This window comes from Capsicum annuum, chromosome 8 (genome assembly GCF_002878395.1).
Source record: "Capsicum annuum cultivar UCD-10X-F1 chromosome 8, UCD10Xv1.1, whole genome shotgun sequence".
NCBI classification, from domain to species: Eukaryota; Viridiplantae; Streptophyta; class Magnoliopsida; order Solanales; family Solanaceae; genus Capsicum; species Capsicum annuum.
Window position 1 is genome coordinate 147968369 of NC_061118.1, and position 22959 is coordinate 147991327.

A 22959-nucleotide genomic window follows, 5' to 3' on the forward strand; every position below is an offset into this window, starting at 1 on the left:
TTTCCCTATCACTGTAAGCACCAACTAATTCTTCCTTCGTCTTCATTATCTTCAACATTTCATTCATGTCCTTCACTTTCTTCACCAACTTTAGAATAATGAACTGAGATCGTTCATCAACCACACCATCCCTCAAAAGAAAAAAGTTACACTTGTTTGATCCATAATAAGGGCAAGATCAAAATCTTCTTTCCGGATTATTATCGGACCAAGAAGTCTTCAAATAGAGTAAGAGACCATGATTGCATCGCACCTCTGCATTCAATATTGGATCTTCCTTGTCTAAACAAATCGTATTCAAATCCAACTTACACTTCCATAGCGAACCCTAATTTCAAAAATCACAAGTTAAAAATTAGTGAAAATATTGAGAAGAAGTTAGAAATTAGTGAGAAGAAGTTAGAAAATAGTCAGAAATTTATTAAAGAAAACAAAGAAAATCAATGCATATCTTCAAGAATTGAGAGGAAAAGGGAGTAGAGAAGAAGAAGGAGATTTACCTCTCCTTAAATTGTTTAAATTAAAGGAATAAATGAATCTAACCCAAATATATAGAGTTACGTGTCAAAAAAATAGGTTTATAACATTTTTTTAATCACTCTCACGCGCTCAAGGTCGGTGAACACACACATGTGTAAAAGTTGGTCGATATATGCCATTAAAATATAAAAAAAAAAGTTGGGGGAGGGGGTAATTGAACCCCCACAAAGTTCAGTATGCTCCATTGGAAATTTGGTCAAAGTTCAGATATTTACGTGGGTATTATCCCTAATATAAATTTAACATATTATATTGATAAATTGAATAGTCTAACACTTAGTGACTTGTTACATTGGTGAATAGGGTTAAACATAAAATATCGAAAATCGATTATTGCATCAAACCAAAAAAATTGATATTGGTATTCGATAATTCAGTATTTGATACAATTTTTGGATTTAAGTTTTAAAATTTTGGTATTCAAATTTGGATTCGATACAACATATTAATACCATTTTGTATTTGGTATTTACCAAACACCTAATTATTAATTAAATAAAGGTCCAACCCGTACATATATAATAGATCTAATTGACCCATTGTCAGTCCAAAGTTCAAAGGTCAAAAGGTCCACCCTCTATTTTTCACTCCTGCTTTACAATAGCATTAGTCAAAAACTCCAACCAAACTAACCCTGTTTACTTGATTACATTTGTAGTTGCCTTTACTGTGAGTAGGTTGATTTTTCAAACATTTAGTTTGATAAAATAGAAACATAGTATTATCAAATACCGCATCGAATCAAAATTAATTTACTGATTACCAAATTACTGAACCGAAATCTAAAATTCTGATATTTAATATTTACTTTTAATTATCGATTACCGAATTATCGAATTCATAATTTATAAATACCAAACCGAATATCGAACGATCACCTCTACCGGTGAAGATTCACCGTGGGTCAAAAGTGCAAATATATATACCTGAATGTTAAATGTGCATGTCTATTAGAAATTACAAGGACCAAATCTGAATTTATTGATATTTGAGGGACTAAACATGCTAATATCCTTATTCCATCATTTACAATTATATTCCATATTTGTTATTTGTGTGGTCTCTAACTTATGTCTTTTGTAACATATATATATATATATATATATCATGAAATATAAATATATAATTTTGTATCATAATATTATTTAGGTCATGCCTCACATGACTTTAGTGTTTAAAGAACTTATGCATATCCAGGTATAAGTTTAATTGTTAAAAGGACAAAAACAAAGACTTGTCAACTTTAAAGACAATGCATGCAATTTAATGTTCTTTTATTAGGTGTTTTATTCTTGATAGTTTCTATGACTAATTTACATTATATTTCACACAATATTATCTAATATTCATAAATTGTTCATTGTCAATTGAGGTTGAGTAATGACTAGCTAGAATGATTTGAATATTGTATTGGGCAAATCGATTAATGACGCCTGTATAATTTGCTCACCTCACGAAATCAGATAGATACTTACTTTATAATCACCTTATAAATTAATGACATGATTGTTTAATTTTTTTTTTACACCATCCTGTATAAACCTAAACCTTTTTTAAAAAAAATAAAATAAAAATCCAAAATGCATCATTCCATTTTTATTTTGACAAATTCCTGGCATATTGCATATTGGCTTAAGTTATAAGTTAAATGAATGTTGTGAAGCAGGTTCACATTTCTTGACTAAATTAAGAATTGTTCCAACAAGTTCTTGGATCAGAACTAGAGAATGTTTTATAATTAATTACAGTAAAGAATTCTATTTTGATCATATATATGATTAGTGGAAACACATGCTCCTTAATTTAGCCCATCTAGTTAGCTCGTAATACAAGTCTTCTTCGAGCTTTTATACAAAAGGCAACAATCAATATTACGTGCCTTCAATGAACCAAAAAGGAAAAAAGGATAGAAAGAGTTAAAAACTTCACGTAATTCCGAAGCGATCTGTGAAAATTAATTTTTGTTTACTCTCTTAATTAATTCTTCTCTAGACCCTAATCCCCTATCACCGAAAGCTTAAGAACCTAAATTAAGACACATGGCATACATACTCCCTCCGTTTCATTTCATTTTATCCATTTTAACAAATTAAGAAAATTTTATTACTTTTTTCGAAACTATCTAATCTAGAATTTTAAAAATTATAAAACATAAATTAGTCCAATAAAAAAAAAACCTTTTGAGGGGTATTTTAAATTAATAAAGATCAAGTAATTTGAAACGGAGGGAGCATATTGGATCAACTAAGGATTTGGTTGAGAAGCCCATTTATGACTATGTTAATTGTTGGTGATTTAGTTGGGATTACGTAACAATCACACCTACTTTCCCAACCCCTCCAATGTTCTCTTCCTTTTATATCATTCAATTCATTTTCAACATTCATTATTTGACTCATAATATTTATTTTTTCTTTTGTGTGTGTGCTTAGAGTAGCTTCAAAGGGACTTTTCTCCAAGTGTACTCTAGCTCCTTCTGTTCAAATAAAAGTGCATGACTTAGCTTGTTTGCAACGTTATGGAAGAAGGCATGAATCAATCCGAAGTGTTGCTACAACTGATGGATAGTATGATGTCACTTGGGGGTGTGACTCACGAAGACGAATTCAACATTTCAAGTTTATGATAATTGAGTTTCGTGTTAAATATTTATAGTTTATTTAGTGAGAATTAACATATATTTGGACAAAAGTTATTAATTACCATGAACATGTAGATTTTGTTCTAAGTCTGTCCATGCTAACTTATCATCCGTTAATAAAGTTGCAAATTATTGGAGTAGTCTAGAGTTCAAATCCCACGCACTAACCGCAACAAAATTCTTAATTATCTAAGTTTTGCTCGATAAGATAATTAAATACGTCTCTATAGTCTATACGAGGTAGTGAATATAAGTACTATTAGAATTGTTTAAAGTGCGTGCAAGTTAGCCAATGCCATTATAATTGATGTCACTGCTACTTTTTGGGGGTTAAATATCCAAGAACAGGCACTTGTCACTAGTTATAACATCATCATGCATGATTATGAAAGGTATTACATAAAACCTTTTATTTTTTTAATCAGAATGATCAATGTTGTATTTGGGTTTTGATCAATAGGATCGTCAGCATTACACTTGATAATTTTTAATTGATTCTAGAATAAGTTTACAATGATCCTTCTTTCTTTTTTGGGGGATTGTTATTAACTCACATTGTACCCTATATGTTTTATCTCTGGTTTGTTCTTAGTTGACTCAACAATGTATAAAAATTATACTATCACTCTAATGGAAATAAAATGATCTCAATTAATCATCTCACACTCTAGTAGTACTGTTGGTTGTCATTAATCTTGTTCAGACACGTATGTGTTACTATAAAATAGAGAAGACCAGAACAGGCCATTCGATGATATCATCACTTTAATGTACTTCAAATACTTTATCGAGACATTGAGACAATCGACATTGATGGTGTAACCATAACATCACCTTAATTTTCTGTGAAGTTGGGAAAGAAATTCTTACAAATCACTAAAATTGATGGTGCTTAACACCCAGAAAGTATCCAAGACACTGAAATCAGATCTCAATAGTTGGAGTTTTCCCACAGTGAATAAAATGCGTGTCATTCTCCGTGAACATAGGATCATATCTATCAGAACCACGTTAAATTATTATGCTTTTAATGTTTCCTGTACTAAAAAAAAAAATTAATTTATTTTTGGACATCAGTGAAACTTGGCTGATAACCAAACTTTTGGTAGTCCTAAAGGCCCAAAAGAGCTCTTACAACGTGCATCCGAGTATTCTTGATATCTTGTACAATTAAAGATTTTGATTGACATGAGAAAGAAACAAAAAGGTCTATAGAAGACATTATTTTAAGAAAATTTTCGTGAAACAGAAACATTCAGTTGTTACAAATAGGTGAAAAAATCTCTTTTGTAACTATGTTATTAGGTTGATATAAACATAACTAGATGTACAAATTTAGAAGCATTGAATTGATGAGGATAACAGTCCTAAATCAACAAGAGGTCCCAAATTAAAGAGGAGGGTGACTTAATAGAGAGTAAAAAACAGAGAAAGGGGTCCCGAGAGAGACATCTCACATGCCTTCATGTGACACTATTTTGTGAAGTATCTTTGGATTAAATCAAACATCAACCTGCACTATCATTAACCATCTAATTCATTGCCATAATTAAGCCTCAGTTAATTTTATCTTGTTTGAAAAATGTATATCTCTGCCCTTTCTTTCGAACATTCCAAAATGTTATCTGTCAAGTATCTGTTACATAGTGTTAGCAGAATCGCATAGTAAAGATATAAATATACACTTGTGAACAAACCCATATGGCTGGGTTTTGGTTTTCCTGTTTAAAATATTTTGGCACGATCAAAGCTTAACACCATGTTAAAAGTTAGCTCACGACATGGGCACGACTTTATTTTTTTAATTAGGTCCATCAAACAAACATCATGTTCGATCATGACTCCTATCCAATTCACCTCAGTCCCTTCTTGTATATTGACCACTCAACAACAACAATAGCGACCTATTCAATACAACCGTACAAATAGAATTTACGCAAATCTTAGTTTCTAGTTTATGGAATAAATAAATTATTTTTTGATAGATTCTTTTAACGGTAACTCAATGTATAAGATTTTGGACGATTCTTGTAAAAGACAAAAGGGAAACTTTTGAGTAGGAGTTGACGGGAAGAATCTGATTAGCATACAAATAGGCATTATACTAGTAAGTAGTAGAGATTAACATAACATAACAAATATGGAAAATTGAGAATGAACGAACGTGGGGAAGAAAAAGAAAGGAGAAGTTCCAATACACTTGTCATGGCCAAATGACCATATGCTAAGAAAGGGTGACATGTTGCGTAATACTCCTTTGTCCCTTTTTGCCAACAGCAGACAGCAACTGAATGATACAGATAATTGATAGTATTCACTGATTTGCTTCGTAAGATAAAATAAGAATCCGACTGTGCCTTCTTTCACCTCTTTTCCGTACGTTAATTCTTCTTTTTTCTTCTTCCTGTAAGTAAGATAGAGATATAGTTACGCTGTAGCAGCACCAGTATAGGAAGAAAAGGGATAAAGCTGCATACATTGGTTGGGGGACTAAATTATCCTGATATATTATAATTCTTGATTTAATTAGATGATTATGATGAGTACGCATTAATTATATGGTAGTGTATGCACATTCATTCTGGGAAGATGGGATTAATGCTCTGATTCCGTTCGTCTGCTCCCTAGCGGCTTACATTCCTTTCTCTATCTCATTCCACATTAATTTATCATATTATTACTACAACCGCAGCTAGTTGTATGCTCAGTCAATGCATTTATTTATTTATTTATTTATTCACGGCCTTCACATTTCTTAGATATTCAAGGTGTCCGAGCTGGTTTATGCTTTTACCCCACCCCACCTCCTTCAACTTTTTCTGCTGACACTTGTACCATTAATCACTTTCCACTTCATTTTTATTTATTTATTACAGTATTTTTTATATATCCAAAAAATAAAATAATTATTTTTTTAGTATTAATTACTCATTACAAATCTATTGAAATTATATATGATCAAATACGGTATCTTTAATTTATTTATTACTCCTATTTTTGAAGAGAGATGCAGATGTCATTATATATAGGGACAACTAAAAATGTTCGGAAAGGAGTAGTGACGAGTACTGCGAGAAAACATGGGAGGAGGAAAAAACATGGAATAGTCGTGCAAGTAAAATTTTGATGTTACAGTTTACCATCCAGGGGTGTCAAATACTCTAGTATTTATGTATTCTTCAATTTAGATTTAGAAGGAATAATGTCAAATTACATGAACCTGATTTGGTAAATTCCAAACATAATGAAAATTATTTCAGACTAATTTATAGAAAGCAGCTTGGCAGGGTGGTCACCGTCGTGTCAAAAGCAAAAAAGGAGTTAGTATTATAGGTGCCATTTCCAGGTAATTCACGAGCGGAAAATCATATAAATCCAAAAAGACAGTGCATTATAATAATGGAGTAATGTATCGGTGTCCCCCCCCCCCCCCACCACGCCCCACCCGCTATCGCTCTCATTACAACTATTCCAATTCACTCACTCTCATGTCCTTATTATTTCCCTCCCTCCCCTTTATCTTCTTCTCATTCACAAGCAACCCCTTTTTCCATTCGTCACTTCCATCATTCTTCCTTCGTCATAAATGCATGTATATATATAGCCATATAATTCCAGTTGTTGTTCTAGGAAATTGCATGTAAATTTTCAGAATTATGACTCGGCTTTTGCGATCTAAGTCGTATACATTTGGCCGTCGGGTGTCTGCTTCCAGTTCCTCAACAGTACTAGACTTGTCGCCTCGATGTTCCTCGCTCTATGATTACGAACAAGTGAATAAAGAAGAAGAAGAAGAAGAGGAGGAGGAAGAAGAAGAGTTTTTGAGTCCGGTTCGGGTTTCGGGCGATGAGCGTAGACGTGAGAGCAATGAGAATAATCAATCCCCAATTCTGGCGGTTCTGGTGACGGCGTTAAGGAAGTCGTTGGTGACTTGCAGTGTGGATAGGGATGATGTGGCTAATATGGATATTGGATGGCCTACTGATGTTTGTCATGTTTCTCACGTCACCTTTGATCGTTTCAATGGCTTCCTTGGATTGCCTATTGAGCTCCAGCCTGAAGTCCCCCGTAAAGTCCCTAGCGCAAGGTTACTCTTCCATCCCCATTATTACTGTTCTTTTTATTAAATAGAATATTCAATGTCCAACGAGGTGAGTTTATCTTACCCAGATCTGGGAAGCTTCTCTTCCTTGGGAAGCTACACTTTCATTAACGACCGGTAAAGTTGTTGCCATGTGACCAGGAGGTCATGCGTTCTAGCTGTTGAAACAGTCTCTTGCAGAAATGCATGATAAGGCCGTGTACAATAGACCATTGTTGTCTTGAGCTCCCAGGACCTTGCGCGTAATAGGAGCTTAGTCTACTGGGCTGCTCCATTCAGCTTACAGCTGACGAGCAACAAATTGTGTGTGAAATTGGAGAGAACAGGGTGGAAACATGGTAAAGGATTGATATAGTTAATCCCAATTAGTTTGAGATTGAGTATAGTTGATTGATTTATTGATATAGTAGATTTAATGATGGGCCAAAAATCAATTCTGAATCTGTCTTACATGCTTCAACCTGCTGTTGAAGTTGATATGCATTAGCTGTCTGTATTCCTTCGTGTCTAGGACCTTGGAAGAGAGAATTGCCCAATTGATATTGTCCATTATTAGAAAAGCAATTGTTGTTGGAAAGAGTTTCATGATTGTATTGCTATTAATTTGTTCTACCATCATAAGGGCTCTTAAATATCTTAACATTAGAAACTGCTATTTGGTGATTTTTATTTTTTCAGCTACTGTTGGTTGCTCATGTTCACCTGACTATAGCCTGAGATTATCGTCTTGCTCAGTTCTTGTGCTGATTCTTTATGCTGAAATTTTTTATTGTAATTTGCAGTGCAAGTGTATTTGGAGTTTCTGTCCAGTCAATGCAGTGTTCATATGACAATAGAGGAAACAGTGTGCCAACAATACTTCTTGAGCTGCAGAGTCGTCTGTATACTGAAGGAGGCCTTCAAGTATTGTTCTTTCTCTGTACTTGAAAAATCTAAAATATCGCTATTAGCATTAAATATGCTGAAACTGGCAGTCTTTTCTGCTTTTGGTTGAAGGTAGAAGGAATATTCCGGATTAATGCTGAGAATAGTCAAGGAGAAACTGTGAGGAACCAGCTGAATAGTAGAGGCATTGTACCATATGGAATTGATGTTCATTGTTTGGCAGGATTGATTAAGGTAGCTTTAACATATTCATCCTTCGTCCATCTCCATTCGTTGCTGAGTTTTTCAAGTTGAAACTAACTAGAATAGATGCTAGCAAGATCATGAAGGTCTAAATTAAACTGAAATCCCAATTTTTAGTATCCACCTTTGCTATACCTAGCCTGTTAAAGTACTTTCCCAGTCTATTGTCGCGTATGTTATGCTAAATGTTGTATGGCAGATTTATTTTACCTCTGGAGTCCATTACAAGATCGAATTGAAAAAACAATAGGCAGCATCAAAGATTTGGTGTATAAGCCCTGAGTCTGGGCCAGAATGGAAAATCAATAAATGTATTGTAAACGTAACATGCATTTAGCCTTTTGTTTAGTACATCGGCCCTGTACAATCTTTGAAAGTGAATAAACTATGAAATTGGTCAACAACAGGAGATGTTTCTTGAACACAAAGGATAAAAAAGATGAGCATTCTGGGTTCTTTACTTGAGATTATTGTCCAAAGAAGACTATCTTACGTCTTAGTTTCTCTCGATGAACTCTTTGTGTTCATGAGGAAACTGCACTACTTATTACCACTGGACCAAGATCCTATATAAATTTATGTTTGTCATGACTGTTCTTTGATTGAATGCTTACTTAACTTCTCTCTTAGAGAGGTTTCACAGTAAGCTCATACATGGCTTGTCGTTCTGTGCTAAGTTTGGTAACAATACTGTTCATGGTTATGGTGTTTGTCTTTTGGTTACAAAACCAGTAAGCTATCTCTGAACTGCCTTGATTTCTTGAGAAACATTGCCCTTGTATTATCATATAAATTGCTTCTTTCAGGGGCTGGAAAAGCACTCCAAGATAGCATTCTATGTATACTTATTTTCGTTTTCAGATAAATCCCTTAAAATTTATGTAACCCTGATTCGGTGGCTATCTATTTGGCCCAGAAATATAGTCGTTCCCACTCTTATAAAATTGGTGAGCCAAAACTCTCCATATGTATACAGGCATGGTTTAGGTAGCTGCCTAAATTATTAAAGTGAATTATTGTGCAATCTTTGAAAGTGAATAAATTATGAAATTGGTCAACAACAAAAGTTGCTTCTTGAACAGAAAGGATAGCAAAGATTAGCATTCTAGTTTCTTAGTTCCAATGAGCTCTATCCGTACATGAGGAAAATCCATTACTTATAGCTTCTGGTCCAATATCCTATATAAGTTTATGCTAGTCAATACTGTTCTTTCATGGAACACTTAAATAACTTCTGTCGTAGAGAGGTTTCGTTGTCTCATATATATATGGCTTAGCGTTCTGTGCTCAGGTTGGTAAATTCCATTTGTGGTTATTGTGTTTGTCTTTTGGTTACAAAACCAGTAATCTATCTCTGAACTGCCTTTATTTATTGTATAATACTTCTCTCAGGGGCTGGAAAAGTACACCAAGACAGCTTTCTATGGATACTTTATTTTCGTTTCCAGATAAACCCCTTAAATATCTATGTAACCCTTGATTCAGTGACGATCTGTTTGGCCCAGAAATATAGTCTTTACCACTCTTATAAAATTGATGAGCCAAGACTTTCTATATGACTGCAGGCATGGTTTAGGGAGCTGCCTACAGGTGTACTAGATTCCCTAACCCCGGAGCAGGTGATGAATTGCAACACTGAAGAAGAGTGCACCCAACTAGTGAGCTTACTTCCTCCAACTGAAGCCGGACTGCTTGACTGGGCAATCAATTTAATGGCAGACGTTGTGCATAATGAGTGTTATAACAAGATGAATGCAAGGAATATTGCCATGGTTTTTGCCCCTAACATGACTCAGGTACTTGAGAACTTTTCAGAAGTTTATTATGTTCTCTTCTCAAATGCATGTTTGACGGAAACTGAACTTAAAGGGTTGTTTAGTTTTTATCCAAATGTCTAAATTGGGAATGATATGGTATGCTCTCCGGTGATTGTGTTTCATATATACTAATATTTGGATAGTAAATCTTGCAGATGGTTGATCCTTTGACCGCACTGATTCATGCAGTCCAAGTAATGAACTTCCTTAAGACACTTGTTATAAAGACCCTTCGTGAAAGAGAAGAGTCACATGTGACATGCCAAATGCAGTCACCATGTGCTAACATTTCCAGTTGCATGGCAGATTATCTCTCTAAACAATCAAATGGAGTACTTACAAAAGAACCAGTTCTGGACGTCTGTTCTCACGAAGAGCAAACTGCTGGTGAACTCTCAAGAAGTAACACTTTAGACAGTACAGAGTGCGAGTCAGGGGAGCAATTCTGGAACTGTAGGAGCACAAGTGATGCTGGAGAGGAATGCGATTCCATTGTGAAGACATCTCCAGTTGCTCACAAAAGACAAACACTAGAGAGTAGGTTTAAAGAGGGATTCGACACGGAGGAGGTTGAGAATACAGTGGTTAGGCTTAGTTTAAGGAAAGGAATGCAAAAGCTATGCAGGCATCCTGTATTTCAACTGAGTAAGCCAGTGAAGAAGAGCAGACTTATCGGGATTGTAAATAGTAGGAGAGGAGGCGGAGAAGCATTGGCATGACAATGTCTGCCTCAAAGTATAGGATGGGATATTTGTTATCTCTTTGTTCTCAATATTTGCTGTAGTTTGTACTAATACTGGCGTCAGTAATGTTTGGTCCAGAATCTAGTGAGAGAACCATTTTATTCGTAGAGTGTTCCAGATACTAACTTGTAGTTTGATGAACATATTAATGAAGGTGTGCCTCTATGTATAATTTGTTTCTTCATTTGCCAGCTATCGTAGCGCCATAACAGCACCGTCGTACTGCAAAACAAGGGAATGTATACTTGGTAGTGATAGAAATATGAGGCGAAAGCAGTGTTGTTTCTATTTAAAGACTTCTAGTATTTGGTGGATATATATACCTATGTGGTTTTGGCAGTAAGAGCAGGGTGTTTGTGTCAACTGAAGAAGCTAGTGTTGGACAATAAAATTCTCGAGAACGAAAATAATAATCGAGACAAGAAAATATTGCAACAATTGATTTATAGATTTCATTATGTGAGTATTACAATTTCTATGATTCGTCTTTTCAATTATAAATTCAAGGACTTCGAGCTTGATCTTGAACTTTAACTTGAACTTGACGGATTTGATCTTGACTTGTGCTTGAATCAAAGGGCTTGATAGCTTGTTCTTGAATCTTGCGGTCTTGATCTTGAACTTGAGCTTGATTTGCGGGTTTGGTGAGCTTGATCTCGATTTGTACTTGAATTCAAGGGCCTTTGAGCTTGTTCTTGAATCTTGAAGTCTTGATCTTGAACCTTGAACTCTTGATCTTGAAATCTTGAGCTTGTTCTTGAACTTTGAACTCTTGATCTTGAAAGCTTGAGCTTGTTCTTGAACCTTAAACTCTTGGATGAACTGATCTTGAATTTGTAGAGAAACTCTTGAGCTTGTTCTTGAACCTTGAACTCTTGGATGAACTGATCTTGAATTTGTAGAGAAACTCTTGATCTTGAAGCTGAACTGATCTTGAATTCTTGAATTTGTAGAGAAATCTGTTGCTTTGATCCACAAGCTCTCTTTTCCTTCTTGTTAAACTTGCTCCTCTTTTTTTGAATTATGAGGTCCTTATTTATAGTTGTAGGAAGTAGAGAGTCATGATAAACATGAACTTCCTTTAACCAATCAGATTTAAGTGACATAACATTTCGTATGGGGTTTTAATTTACTGCATCATTTTGACACGTGGCTTGGTCTCATTGGCTCATTCACTTGACTTGGCATGCCACGTCATTTGACACGTGGCATCAAATTGGGCTTTTAGCATATGATGACATCTTGGGCTTGCTAAAGTGGGCTTAGTCATCTCTAGCCCAAATTAATGAACTAGCCCAATAACAATTGGATTTTAATTAAATCCATACATGTTTGGACTCAAATAATTAATCCAATTATATTAATCTCAATATTTGTTCGAGATTAATATATTTTAATTTTAATATTATTCAAATTTTGTGCGAATAATATTTTATTGCTTACAAAGTGCCCCTACTTCAAGACTTGTCGAGATCTTTGACTAGACTTGAAGTATTAATTGATATAAAAAAGTCATGAACCAATGCATGCATCTGGAAATTAAAAAAAATGGGGCTTTGACTTTTCTTTCACTTCTTTTGCACGTTCAGGTGGCATATTGTCTTTCTTGGCAATTCCTTATTCACTTCATAGGTAGTGGCGTCTTTTTGTTTGTTCCAATTTTATCGGAGCCCCCTTAATTCTTCTCCTAATTCTATTTAATCTGTGATTGCCTCCACCGCCCTATTTGCCCTTATAAATGCAGTTTGTTCACTTTTAACTTTCATAATCTTGTGTTGTTCCCTACAAGCAAATTTTTTTTCAGACATTCCACAGTAGCTTCATCTCGGGTCAACGAGCATAAAATGCAAGGTATATTTTTTTGTCCTTTCTTTACGCACTTTCTTTCTCTCTTTTTCTTCTATCTTTTTGTAGGTGAATGACGAGCTTTTGCTTAAGATAATATATCTTACGCAAAGGCTATAACCACATGGTGCGACTCATTCCCGCCATAAGAAATGTAATTTCATGATAATCTTACGCCATAAGAATGACTACTCGTCCCCACCATAAGAAAAGGTAAAAGGTAAATTTATGGTAGTCTTAAGAAAAAAGGTAAAAGGTAACTTTATGGTCGTCTTATGACAAAAGGTAAAAGGTAACTTCATGGTAGTCTTATGAAAAAGGTAAAAGGTAACTTCATGGTAGTCTTATGATAAAGGTAAAAGGTAACTTTATGGTAATCTTATGGCACATTGGGATGACTACTCATCCCCGCCATAAGAAAAGGTAACTTTGTGGTAATCTTACGGCGCACAGGGACGACTTATTCGTCCCTGCCATAAGAAAAGGTAACCTTATGGTAATCTTATGGCGCATAGGGGTGACTATTCGTCCCCGCCATAAGAAAAGGTAATTTCATGAAGATTGGAAGGTAAACTCAAGAAGGCTTGAAGGATTTAAAAACTTCAACTTATAGATCAAAGAACCCGATGACTCCAACTTTCAAACTCTGAAAGGTTCACTATGGCAGACTTGAAAACTTCAACTTATATGCATAGGTCATTTGAAGACTTCAGCTATCAGACTTCGTGAACTTGCAGGCTCCAATATGGTAACTTGAAAGCTCCAACATGAAGACTTAGTGAATTGAAAACTTCGACCTATATGCATAGTCCATTTAAAGACTTCAACTATCAGACTTTATGAACTTGCAGGCTCCAATATGGTAACTTGAAAGCTCCAACATGAAGACTTAGTGAATTTGAAGATTTCAACCTATATGCATAGGTCATTTAAAGACTTCAACTATCAGACTTTGTGAACTTGCAAGCTCCAATATGGTAACTTGAAAGCTCCAACATGAAGACTTAGTAAATTTAAAGACTTTAACTTATACGCATAAGTCATTTGAAGACTTTAACTATCAGACTTAGTGAACTTACAGGCTCCAATATGGTAACTTGAAAGCTCCAACATAAAGACTTAGTGAATTTGAAGACTTCAACTTATATGCATAGGTCATTTAAAGACTTCAACTATCAGATTTTGTGAACTTGCATGCTCCAATATGGTAACTTGAAAGCTCCAACATGAAGACTTAGTGAATCTGAAGACTTTAATTTATGTCAAAGGATCTTATACTTCATAGGGGTTTGCCCCCATTGAGTCACCAACACTTGAGATGTAAGTCTAGAGATTTATAAAGTTAAAAGACTCTTGAAGACTGAATTTTTTTATATGAGGAACATATATTTTTTTTTTGACACTCATGCAACTGAACTTAGAATAAAATTTCAAGCGCCTACGTAACTCAATGAAGAGGATCAAGTCACAACGTAGTTCTGGGGTGAATGTTTTATTTATTTTTTCCTTTTATTTATTTATTTATTTTGCATCCTAACTTTTGCCTAGGCCGCCTCTTTCGAGGTTTTCAACCTAGCGGACATTTTATTTTTAATCCGTTCACAGTTTATACTCTTGCGGGCCAGAAGTGGACATGCAGTTTATATTCGTGCCTTAAGGAGTGTTATCTTCCTTCAAGGACAGTACTTCTTCAAGAACTTGGCATTGATGGGGCCAATCCTCACACCATCTGCATCGACAAGCTTGTAAGCTCCATTTGAATATGCCTCTTGTACAACATAGGGTCCATCCCACTTCGGGGTGAATTTGCCTCCAGACTTACGAAAAGTGATAATGGGTCTTCTTACTGCAAGGACTTGATCTCCAACTTGAAAGCACCTTAAGCGAACCCTTTTGTTGAAAGAACGAGATAACCGGGCTTGGTAACATTCAAGATTTTGTTGAGCCTCCAGTCTCTTCTCATTAAGAGCTTTTAACTCCCTAAGACGCAACTTAGCATTTTCTTCATCGGTGAGCCCTTCTTGAATAGCCAATCTCAAAGAAAGTATTTGACGCTCAAGTGGCAGGACTGCTTCAACTCCAACAGCAAGTGAGTATGGGGTTGCTTGCGTCGGTGTATGGTAAGTTGTCCTATAAGCCCATAAAGCTTCTTTCATTCGCTCATACCAGTCTCGTTTGGATTTGGAGATAACTTTCTTCAGTAAGTTTCATAAAGTCTTATTGAACGCTTCGGCTAGACCATTGGCGGCAACATGGTACATAGAAGACTTGTGTTGCTTGAAACCAAAGAGATAACAGATTTTGTTCATCAGCTTATTATCAAATGGCTTTCCATTATCAGTTATTATTTATTGAGGAATTCCAAAGTGGTAGACGATATTTACTCGGATAAAGTTTGCAATATTTTTTTTTACTTCCTTGAGAGCAATAGCTTCAGCCTATTTCAAGAAGTAATCTGTTGTGGCCAAGATTTATAGGTGTCCAGCAGAAGATTTTGGTAGTGGACCAATAATATCCATTCCCTAAGCATTGAATGGCCAAGATGCTACTGTTGGGTGTAGTACCTCTGAAGGTTGATGTATGAAATTTGCATGGAATTGGCAAGCTTTGCATCTTCTAGCATATTCCAAGCAATCTTTTACTATCGTTGGCCAATAATATCCCATTCTTTTAATGTGAAAATGGAGCTTTGGTCCAGACTGATGTGATCCACAAACTTCCGAGTGTGCTTTTTGCAATGCTTAGATTGTTTCTTCCTCTGCCAAACACCGTAAGAGTACTCCTTCAAATAATCTTTTGTACAGTGTGTCTTTGTAGTAAAGGAGGCGAGGTGCACAACGACAAATGTCAGTCTTTCTCCTTGGATCTTTTGGAAGTATCCCATAACACAGGTAGTCGATTATAGGTTGCCACCAATCTTTCTTTACAGCTTTGGAAACGACGACGAGGTATTCAACCTTACCTTTTATGTCCCCATCCTCATTTGATAGTGGTACTACCCATTTTGGCGGATAATAACTCGTGTCTAATTTGGAAGAGTTAGAGTTGAGGCCAAAGCAGCTAGGGCATCAGCTTGCTTATTTTCTTTCCTTGGCACATGCTGGAGGGTTACTTCTCCAAGCCATCCCATCAAATTTCGTGCATAATCATGATATGGTCTTAACTCAGGCTTCCTGACTTCATAACTTCCCAACAACTATTTTATCACCAATTGGGAGTCACCAAGAACTTGTAATTGCAGTTGCTTCATGTCGATAGCTATCTCTAGCCCGAGTATGATCGCTTGATACTCGGCAACATTATAGGAGGAATGATTCATCAAGGTAAAAGAGTAGGGGATGACCTCTTCTTGTGGAGTGATAAACACTACGCCAGCACCAGCTCCATCTCGATGTACAGCACTATCAAAGTACATCTTCCATGGGGATCTAACTTCAACAGCCATTGCATCTTTATCAAGAAGTTCATTGCTCAGTTCCCAGTCATCAGGTATTGGGTGATCTGCCATGAAGTCAGCCATTTCTTGTCCTTTTATAGCCTTTTGGGGGATGTACACGATCTCAAACTGCTAAAATTGGAGGTACCACCTTGCAAATCGGTCACTGAGGACTAGTTTCGACATCACAAACTTGATGGGATTTGCGTTGGACACAAAACGAACAACGTGAGCTTAAAAGTAGTGTTTGCTAATGCCAGACATAAATTTTCGATCGGAGAATATTTCAACTCATTTGGTGTCATCATTCTACTCAAATAGTACAGAGAGTTTTTTTTTTTTGCCTTCTCTATTTTCTTGAGCTAATAGTGTTTCGAATGACCTTTCTTGTGCCGCGATATAGAGTATCAGTGGTTTCCCAGGTATGGGCGCCGCAAGAACTGGTGGCTTCATTAAGTATGATTTGATACTCTCAAAGACATTACTACAAGTTTAGTCCCATTTGAAGGGAGTGTCCTTCTTTATGAGATGGCTAAATGGTTGACATTTTTCGGCTAAGTTTGAGATGAACCTCCTTAAATATGTTATCCTTCCTTGAAGGCTTTTTAACTCATGAATGTTTCGAGGCTCGGGCATCTTTAAAATTGCATCGACCTTGTCTTGATTAATTTCAATTCCGCAGTGTCGCACAATGAAGCCAAGAAGCTTTCCGGAAGTAACTCCGAGGGCACACTTCAATGGATTCATCCTAAGTTGATATCTTCAAAGTAACTTGAACACCATTCTTAGAACTTTTAAGTGGTTATCTCTCTTTCTTGACTCCACCACTAGATCATCCACGTAGCATTCAACATTCTTGTGGAGTAGCCCATCAAAGATTTTTTGAATAGCCCTTTGATAAGTGGCGCTAGCGTTCTTTAAACCAAAAGGCATCACCTTGTAGAAATAAATACCTTTGGGCGTACGAAATGCAGTGAGCATTTCATTTTTTGACTCCATGCGGATTTGGTTGTAACCGAATGAACCATCCATGAAGGACATTGCCTCATAACCAATGGTGGCATCAATCATCAACTCTGGTATGGGGATTGGGAAATCATCCTTAGGATATGCATTGTTGAGATCTTAAAAGTCGACACAAATTCAAATTTGGCCATTCTTCTTTCGTACTGGAATAATACTTGAAATCCGCGTGGGATATTTAACTTCACGAATAAAGTTAGCTTCATTGAGTTTTTTAACTTCAGTGGAACCAACTCTGGACTAAAGCGCCTTTGATCTTGCTTAACAAGACGAGCACCATTCTTGATCGCCAACTGATGGCCCGCTACTTTCGGATCTAAGCCATGCCTTTCCTTATAACTCCAAGTGAAGACATCCATATATTCTTTGAGTATATTCATATACGCGATTTCTTCCTTCATCTCTAGAAAAACACTCAAGTAAGTTAGTCTTGGGTGTTCATCAGTTCCAAGGTTAACTCATTTCAAGGGATCTATTGTGGCCTTCACTCCTTATTAAAGTTGAGGTGGAGTATCTCCAACATCTTCTTCCTCTTGAGGATCATCATCGTTGATGGATATGTGGTGACACCAAAAAGTATCTTCCATCTCTTCATCAATCTTTATTTGAGATGAGGCCTCATTCTCATTCTGGGCCGTAACATGGTATGAGGAGCCAACACTTTCTTCATCTTCCTCATGTTCCTTGGTATAAACCACAGTATGAGCCTTTGCTTTTAACACCTTGTTGTATGAAACTACCAGTTTTGTCTGTCGCTTCATTCTAGAAGGAATCAAACTTTAGAAATCCTTCTGAATCTTAGGTAAGGAGTGTACTGTCATATTTTAATAACTTTTCTGACGCTTGTTACTTCTCTTCTTATTTAGAGGACCCAAACTCTTAAATACAAAAGTTCTTTCAGTTGATTCTCCAAGTTGATCAAATATAGAAGGCCTTTTGTTGGATGCGGTAGACTCCTCTTTTACAGTGATGTAGTTACTAACCGTCCTTCTTATAGATATGCGAATTGGAGGTGGTTGTGTGTATCCTATGCCTTCATGTTCCTACTTTGTTGTACCTTCCGATGAAAGTTTACCTAACCTTGATGGCTCATTAGGACTATATCCAGCCTTTACAAATAATTTGTATGTTTTTGGGTTGAAGCCCTCCTTTGTCCGCTTCGTAGGGAGTGTTATATCTTGTGGCGGGTTTTGAGCCACAGCTAGCCTTGAGGATGGATTTATCGCGTCAATCCTCCTAATAGGTAAAGTTATCCCATTTAGCACATTATCTTGAGCATCAGATGGGTGATCTTTCTCTTTCTTTACGTTTGGCACGTAGCGAAGAATAGGAGTCGCCTTTTTTTTCATAAGGGCGACGCTTTCTTCATTTGAAGTAGATAGAGGCTTCTTGGTGGCGACCTTTTCAATAGTCACCACGGCATTATTGGCTGAAAGATCATCACACTTGGTATTGGTGACAGCATCAACCCTTTTGTCATCCATAACATGATTCTTTAAGTAGAATTTTGCATCGGCAAAATTTGACTCAGCTTCAGTGAATGTCTTATCATCGGCAACTATCTTTATTTTCACTCTGCCTTCGAGGTACTTCAAGCATTGATAGTAAGAAGACGAGATAATTTTGTTCCCGTGCACCCAAGGCCTACCAACCAATATATTGTATAAAGTTTTGGCATCGATTATATGCACCAATAGATTTGATTGAAAATCATCCATACGAATCCCCAATTTGATACATCTCATGTCCATCTGGCCCCCTTGGTTGAAGCCTTGGATCATTATACGACTTTCATCCAATTCGCTAGTAGCGATGTCAAGTTCCTTCATTGTGCGATAGGCAAGATGTTGACTCCAGATCCCTCATCTATCAAGATTCTATTGATCTTCTTTCCTAGAATTTGACCCACCATATATAAGGGACAGTTATGTAGGGCCTCACCAAGCAGAAGGTCGTTATTTGTGAATGTGATTTTTGTATCACATATATATGCCTCTTCGCCAAGAGTTTCAGTAAGCTTTTCGGAAGGTGAAGGAACCTCTATGGGTAGATTCTCACCCTTTGCTTTCGCTTTGGCAGTATTAAAATAAGACGCCTCAAGGTTGACTTGGGCAGACTGAAACCAACTTGGTAAGAATTCCTCTAAAGTCATAAGATGCCGAGGTTTTTGGTGGTAAAGCTTCTTCACCGTCGTCTTCTTTGTGAATTCAACCAACTTCTGTTTCCTTGGTTTCTTTACCATTCTCTTTCTGGTTGGCTGCTTGGACGACTCTTTTCGCAGACTCATCCTCCTGCGTCCGCGCCCCGTCACCAGAGTTTAACCTTCATCATTGCCTTCGTCAACTGAAGATTTGTCAGGCTCTAATATTTTCTCATTATGCTCTTCGACACATATTTGAACTGGGTCGAGCAAGCCAAAAGTAATAGAGATTTGATGAGAACTGCCAGTCTCATCGTCAAAGAAGATCTTCTTTTCTTTTGCCAGTTATATGACTTTATCTTTAAAGACAAAGAACTTTTTCCAGAGGATAACTTAAAAGCCTATGATATTTGCAATAATTAGGGTCATTGGTCCTTCCTGCTTCGTTCGGACGCTTCATCTCTGGGAGTTCAATGAGCTTATGCTCAAGGAGTTCATCGAAAATCTCTGCAACATCAGAATCAAGGAAGGATATTCCTTTTCTTGCATTTCCTTTAAAGTTTTCTGATTTGGACATGCTCCAGATGTTATTTTCACACTTTGCTTCTTGTTCACCTTTGTGGTGACCTTCACAGGAGACACATCAATATTCATGGACTCCTTGTTTTCATTTTTGGGAACAAACTTGCCCCATCTTTTGGGTTTTTGCTTTTTCTTTCCCCTTCGAGGGTCATGAATAGGTGTTCCTTCCTTTCCAGCAGAAGACATGCTCAACTCCATGTCATGAGCACAAGTAGCTAACTCTTCAAAGGATTTTGGTTTAATTCCTTGCAAGATGTAGAGAAGCCCCAGTGCATTCCTTGGACGCACATCTCTATTGCAGAAGCTTCACTGAGCCTATCTTTACAGTTTAGACTCGCATTTCTCCATCGATTGATGAAGTATATGACCGGCTCATCCTTTCTTTATCGAGTATTTGTCAGCTCTATCATACTCATTGAACGTCTTGTGCTATAAAACCGATTTAGGAACTCGTGTTCCAATTACTCCAAACTACCGATGAAGTTAGGCTTAAGATCTGTATATCAATCAAAGACGTTTCCCTTTAGAGAACGAACTAACTGTTTGACATGATAGTCATCGTAAGCTCCAACATTATTATATGTCTCGACAAAGTGTGCGACATGTTGTTTTGGGTTACCTTTGCCCTCAAATTGTTAAAATTTGGGGGGTTGATAGCCAGCAGGCATTTTGAGGCTATCTATTCTTGCAGTGTAAGGGTTGGCATATGCAAGGGAATAATTGGTGACAACATCATACTTGTCTTTGAGGGTCCCTTCAATAAATTCCCTCAATTGCCCAATCGGGATCATTTCCTCAGCAGAAACTTGCACCTCTTTGGTTGATGATGTTTGTTTCACTGGTTTTTCTATCTCATGAACCTCTGGAGCTTTTCTCGGCACATGGTTAGATTCTCCATCTATCGAGCCTTCCACCCTATCCACTATCTTATCAATCCTAGCCTCTTGATACTGAACATAGTTGGTCAGGGCTTCAATTATCTTTGTCAGATTCGAAAGTTGTTCCTCCATAGACGAGGCATCAGTTACCATTGCTTGCATGATCACCAGAGATGTTGGAGAGTAACACGGATTATCACATAAGTTGATTTTTTAAGTGCTTAGCTTATGTGGTGTAAGTGGAGATGACGCATTTGTTGAACGACTATCGCTCTTGGCTCCAGAGTATTTGTAACCGAAATACTCAAGTAAATCTAGAGTCTTTTTCAGCAATTCGGCCACACTGCTTCCTCCTTTTGAAGCACTTACATTGGACTTCGTTCCTTTCGAGGTTGAAGATCCAAAAATTGAAGCTGGAGCGGATGACACTGGATGTGTTTGTTGTCCAAGCAAGCCTGCCCTGCTTCTTGTGATAGCTCCAAGGCTTCCGAAAGTAACACCAAGGATGTTTTTTACTTCAGTAGAGAACTTTGAATCTGCAGACTCGGAAGCAGTTGATTGAGAATTGACCTTATTGAAAGTCATTTCGTTGTTTTTAAACTTTGAAGTATGAAAAGTTAAGATGAGAGGTAGAGATCGTCCCACTGGGCGTGCCAAAATTTGTTGGACAATAAAATTCTCAAGATCGAAAATAATAATTGAGACAAGAAAATATTGCAACAATCGATTTATTGATTTCAATAAGTGAGTGTTACAATCTTTATGATTCCTCTGATTCACCTTTTCAATTATAAATTAAAGGGCTTCAAGCTTGATCTTGAACTTTAACTTTAACTTGACGAATTTGATTTTGACTTGTGCTTGAATCCAAGGGCTTAGTAGCTTGTTCTTGAATCTTGCGGTCTTGATCTTGAACTTGAGCTTGATTTGCGGGTTTGGTGAGCTTGATCTCGATTTGTACTTGAATTCAAGGGTCTTTGAGCTTGTTCTTGAATCTTGAAGTCTTGATCTTAAAGCTTGAGCTTGTTCTTGAACCTTGAACTCTTGATCTTGAAATCTTGAGCTTGTTCTTGAACCTTGAACTCTTGATCTTGAATCTTGATGAACTGATCTTGAATTCTTGAATTTGTAGAGAAATCTGCTGCTTTGATCCATGAGCTCTCTCTTGCTTCTTGTTAAACTTGTTTTTTTTTTTTTTTGAATTATGCGGCCCCTATTTATAGTTGTAGGAAGTAGAGAGTCATGATAAACATGAACTTCCTTTGACCAATCAGATTTAAGTGACATGACATTTCTTATGGGCTTTTCATTTACTGCATCATTTTGACACGTGGCGTGGTCCCTTTGGCTTATTCACTTCACTTGGCATGCCATGTCATTTGGCATATGGCATCAAATTGGGCTTCTAGCATATGATGACATCTTGGGCTTGCTAAAGTAGGCTTAGTTATCTCTAGCCCAAATTAATGGACTAGCCCAATAACAATTGGACTTTAATTAAATCCATGCATGTTTGAACTCAAATAATTAATTCAATTATATTAATATCCAACATTTATTTGAGATTAATATATTTTAATTTTAATATTATATGAATTTTGTGCAAATAATATTTTATTGCTTACAGCTAGTATATTATTGGATTGACATGATGCCTTCACATAAGATTTTAAGATTTTGTGAAGGCATAATACATATAAATACATAAATATCACTCTAAATTTGACACCAAATTATAACATTGACCTTAAATTTGATAGTGCATAAATAGGACCTTTAACAATTCAAAACCTGAACAAATAAACACCCCAATCCTAGGTGGCAAAATGTCACGCGTTCAGCTTTAAATCCGAGCCTTTCAACGGTAAAAAATTGATAAAATAACTATAATGCCCTTACTAATTCCTTTTTATATATTTAAATGACTTTTCTCTATTATTTTTCATTATTTTCAGCTCATTGATGAAAATGACATCTAATTTCTTTTGTCATTGCAGAAAAAGAGCAATATTGAAGATTTCTTAATTAGGTGGGTCAGCCTCATATGGAAAAATAGCGCGAGTATCTATATAAGCAGAGGAAGA

At 36.4% G+C, this 22959-nt stretch overlaps 1 protein-coding gene across 1 annotated transcript; it reads left to right on the forward strand.

Annotated features, from left to right (window-relative positions):
• Positions 1 to 6486: 6486 nt before the first annotated feature.
• LOC107839327 (rho GTPase-activating protein 5) lies at positions 6487 to 11155 on the forward strand. Its single transcript, XM_016682763.2, has 5 exons — positions 6487 to 7268; positions 8066 to 8186; positions 8280 to 8402; positions 9977 to 10207; positions 10384 to 11155. The coding sequence occupies exons 1-5, from the start codon at positions 6838 to 6840 to the stop codon at positions 10945 to 10947; spliced, it is 1470 nt and encodes a 489-aa protein (XP_016538249.2). The 5' UTR covers positions 6487 to 6837; the 3' UTR covers positions 10948 to 11155.
• The last annotated feature ends 11804 nt before the right edge of the window (positions 11156 to 22959 follow it).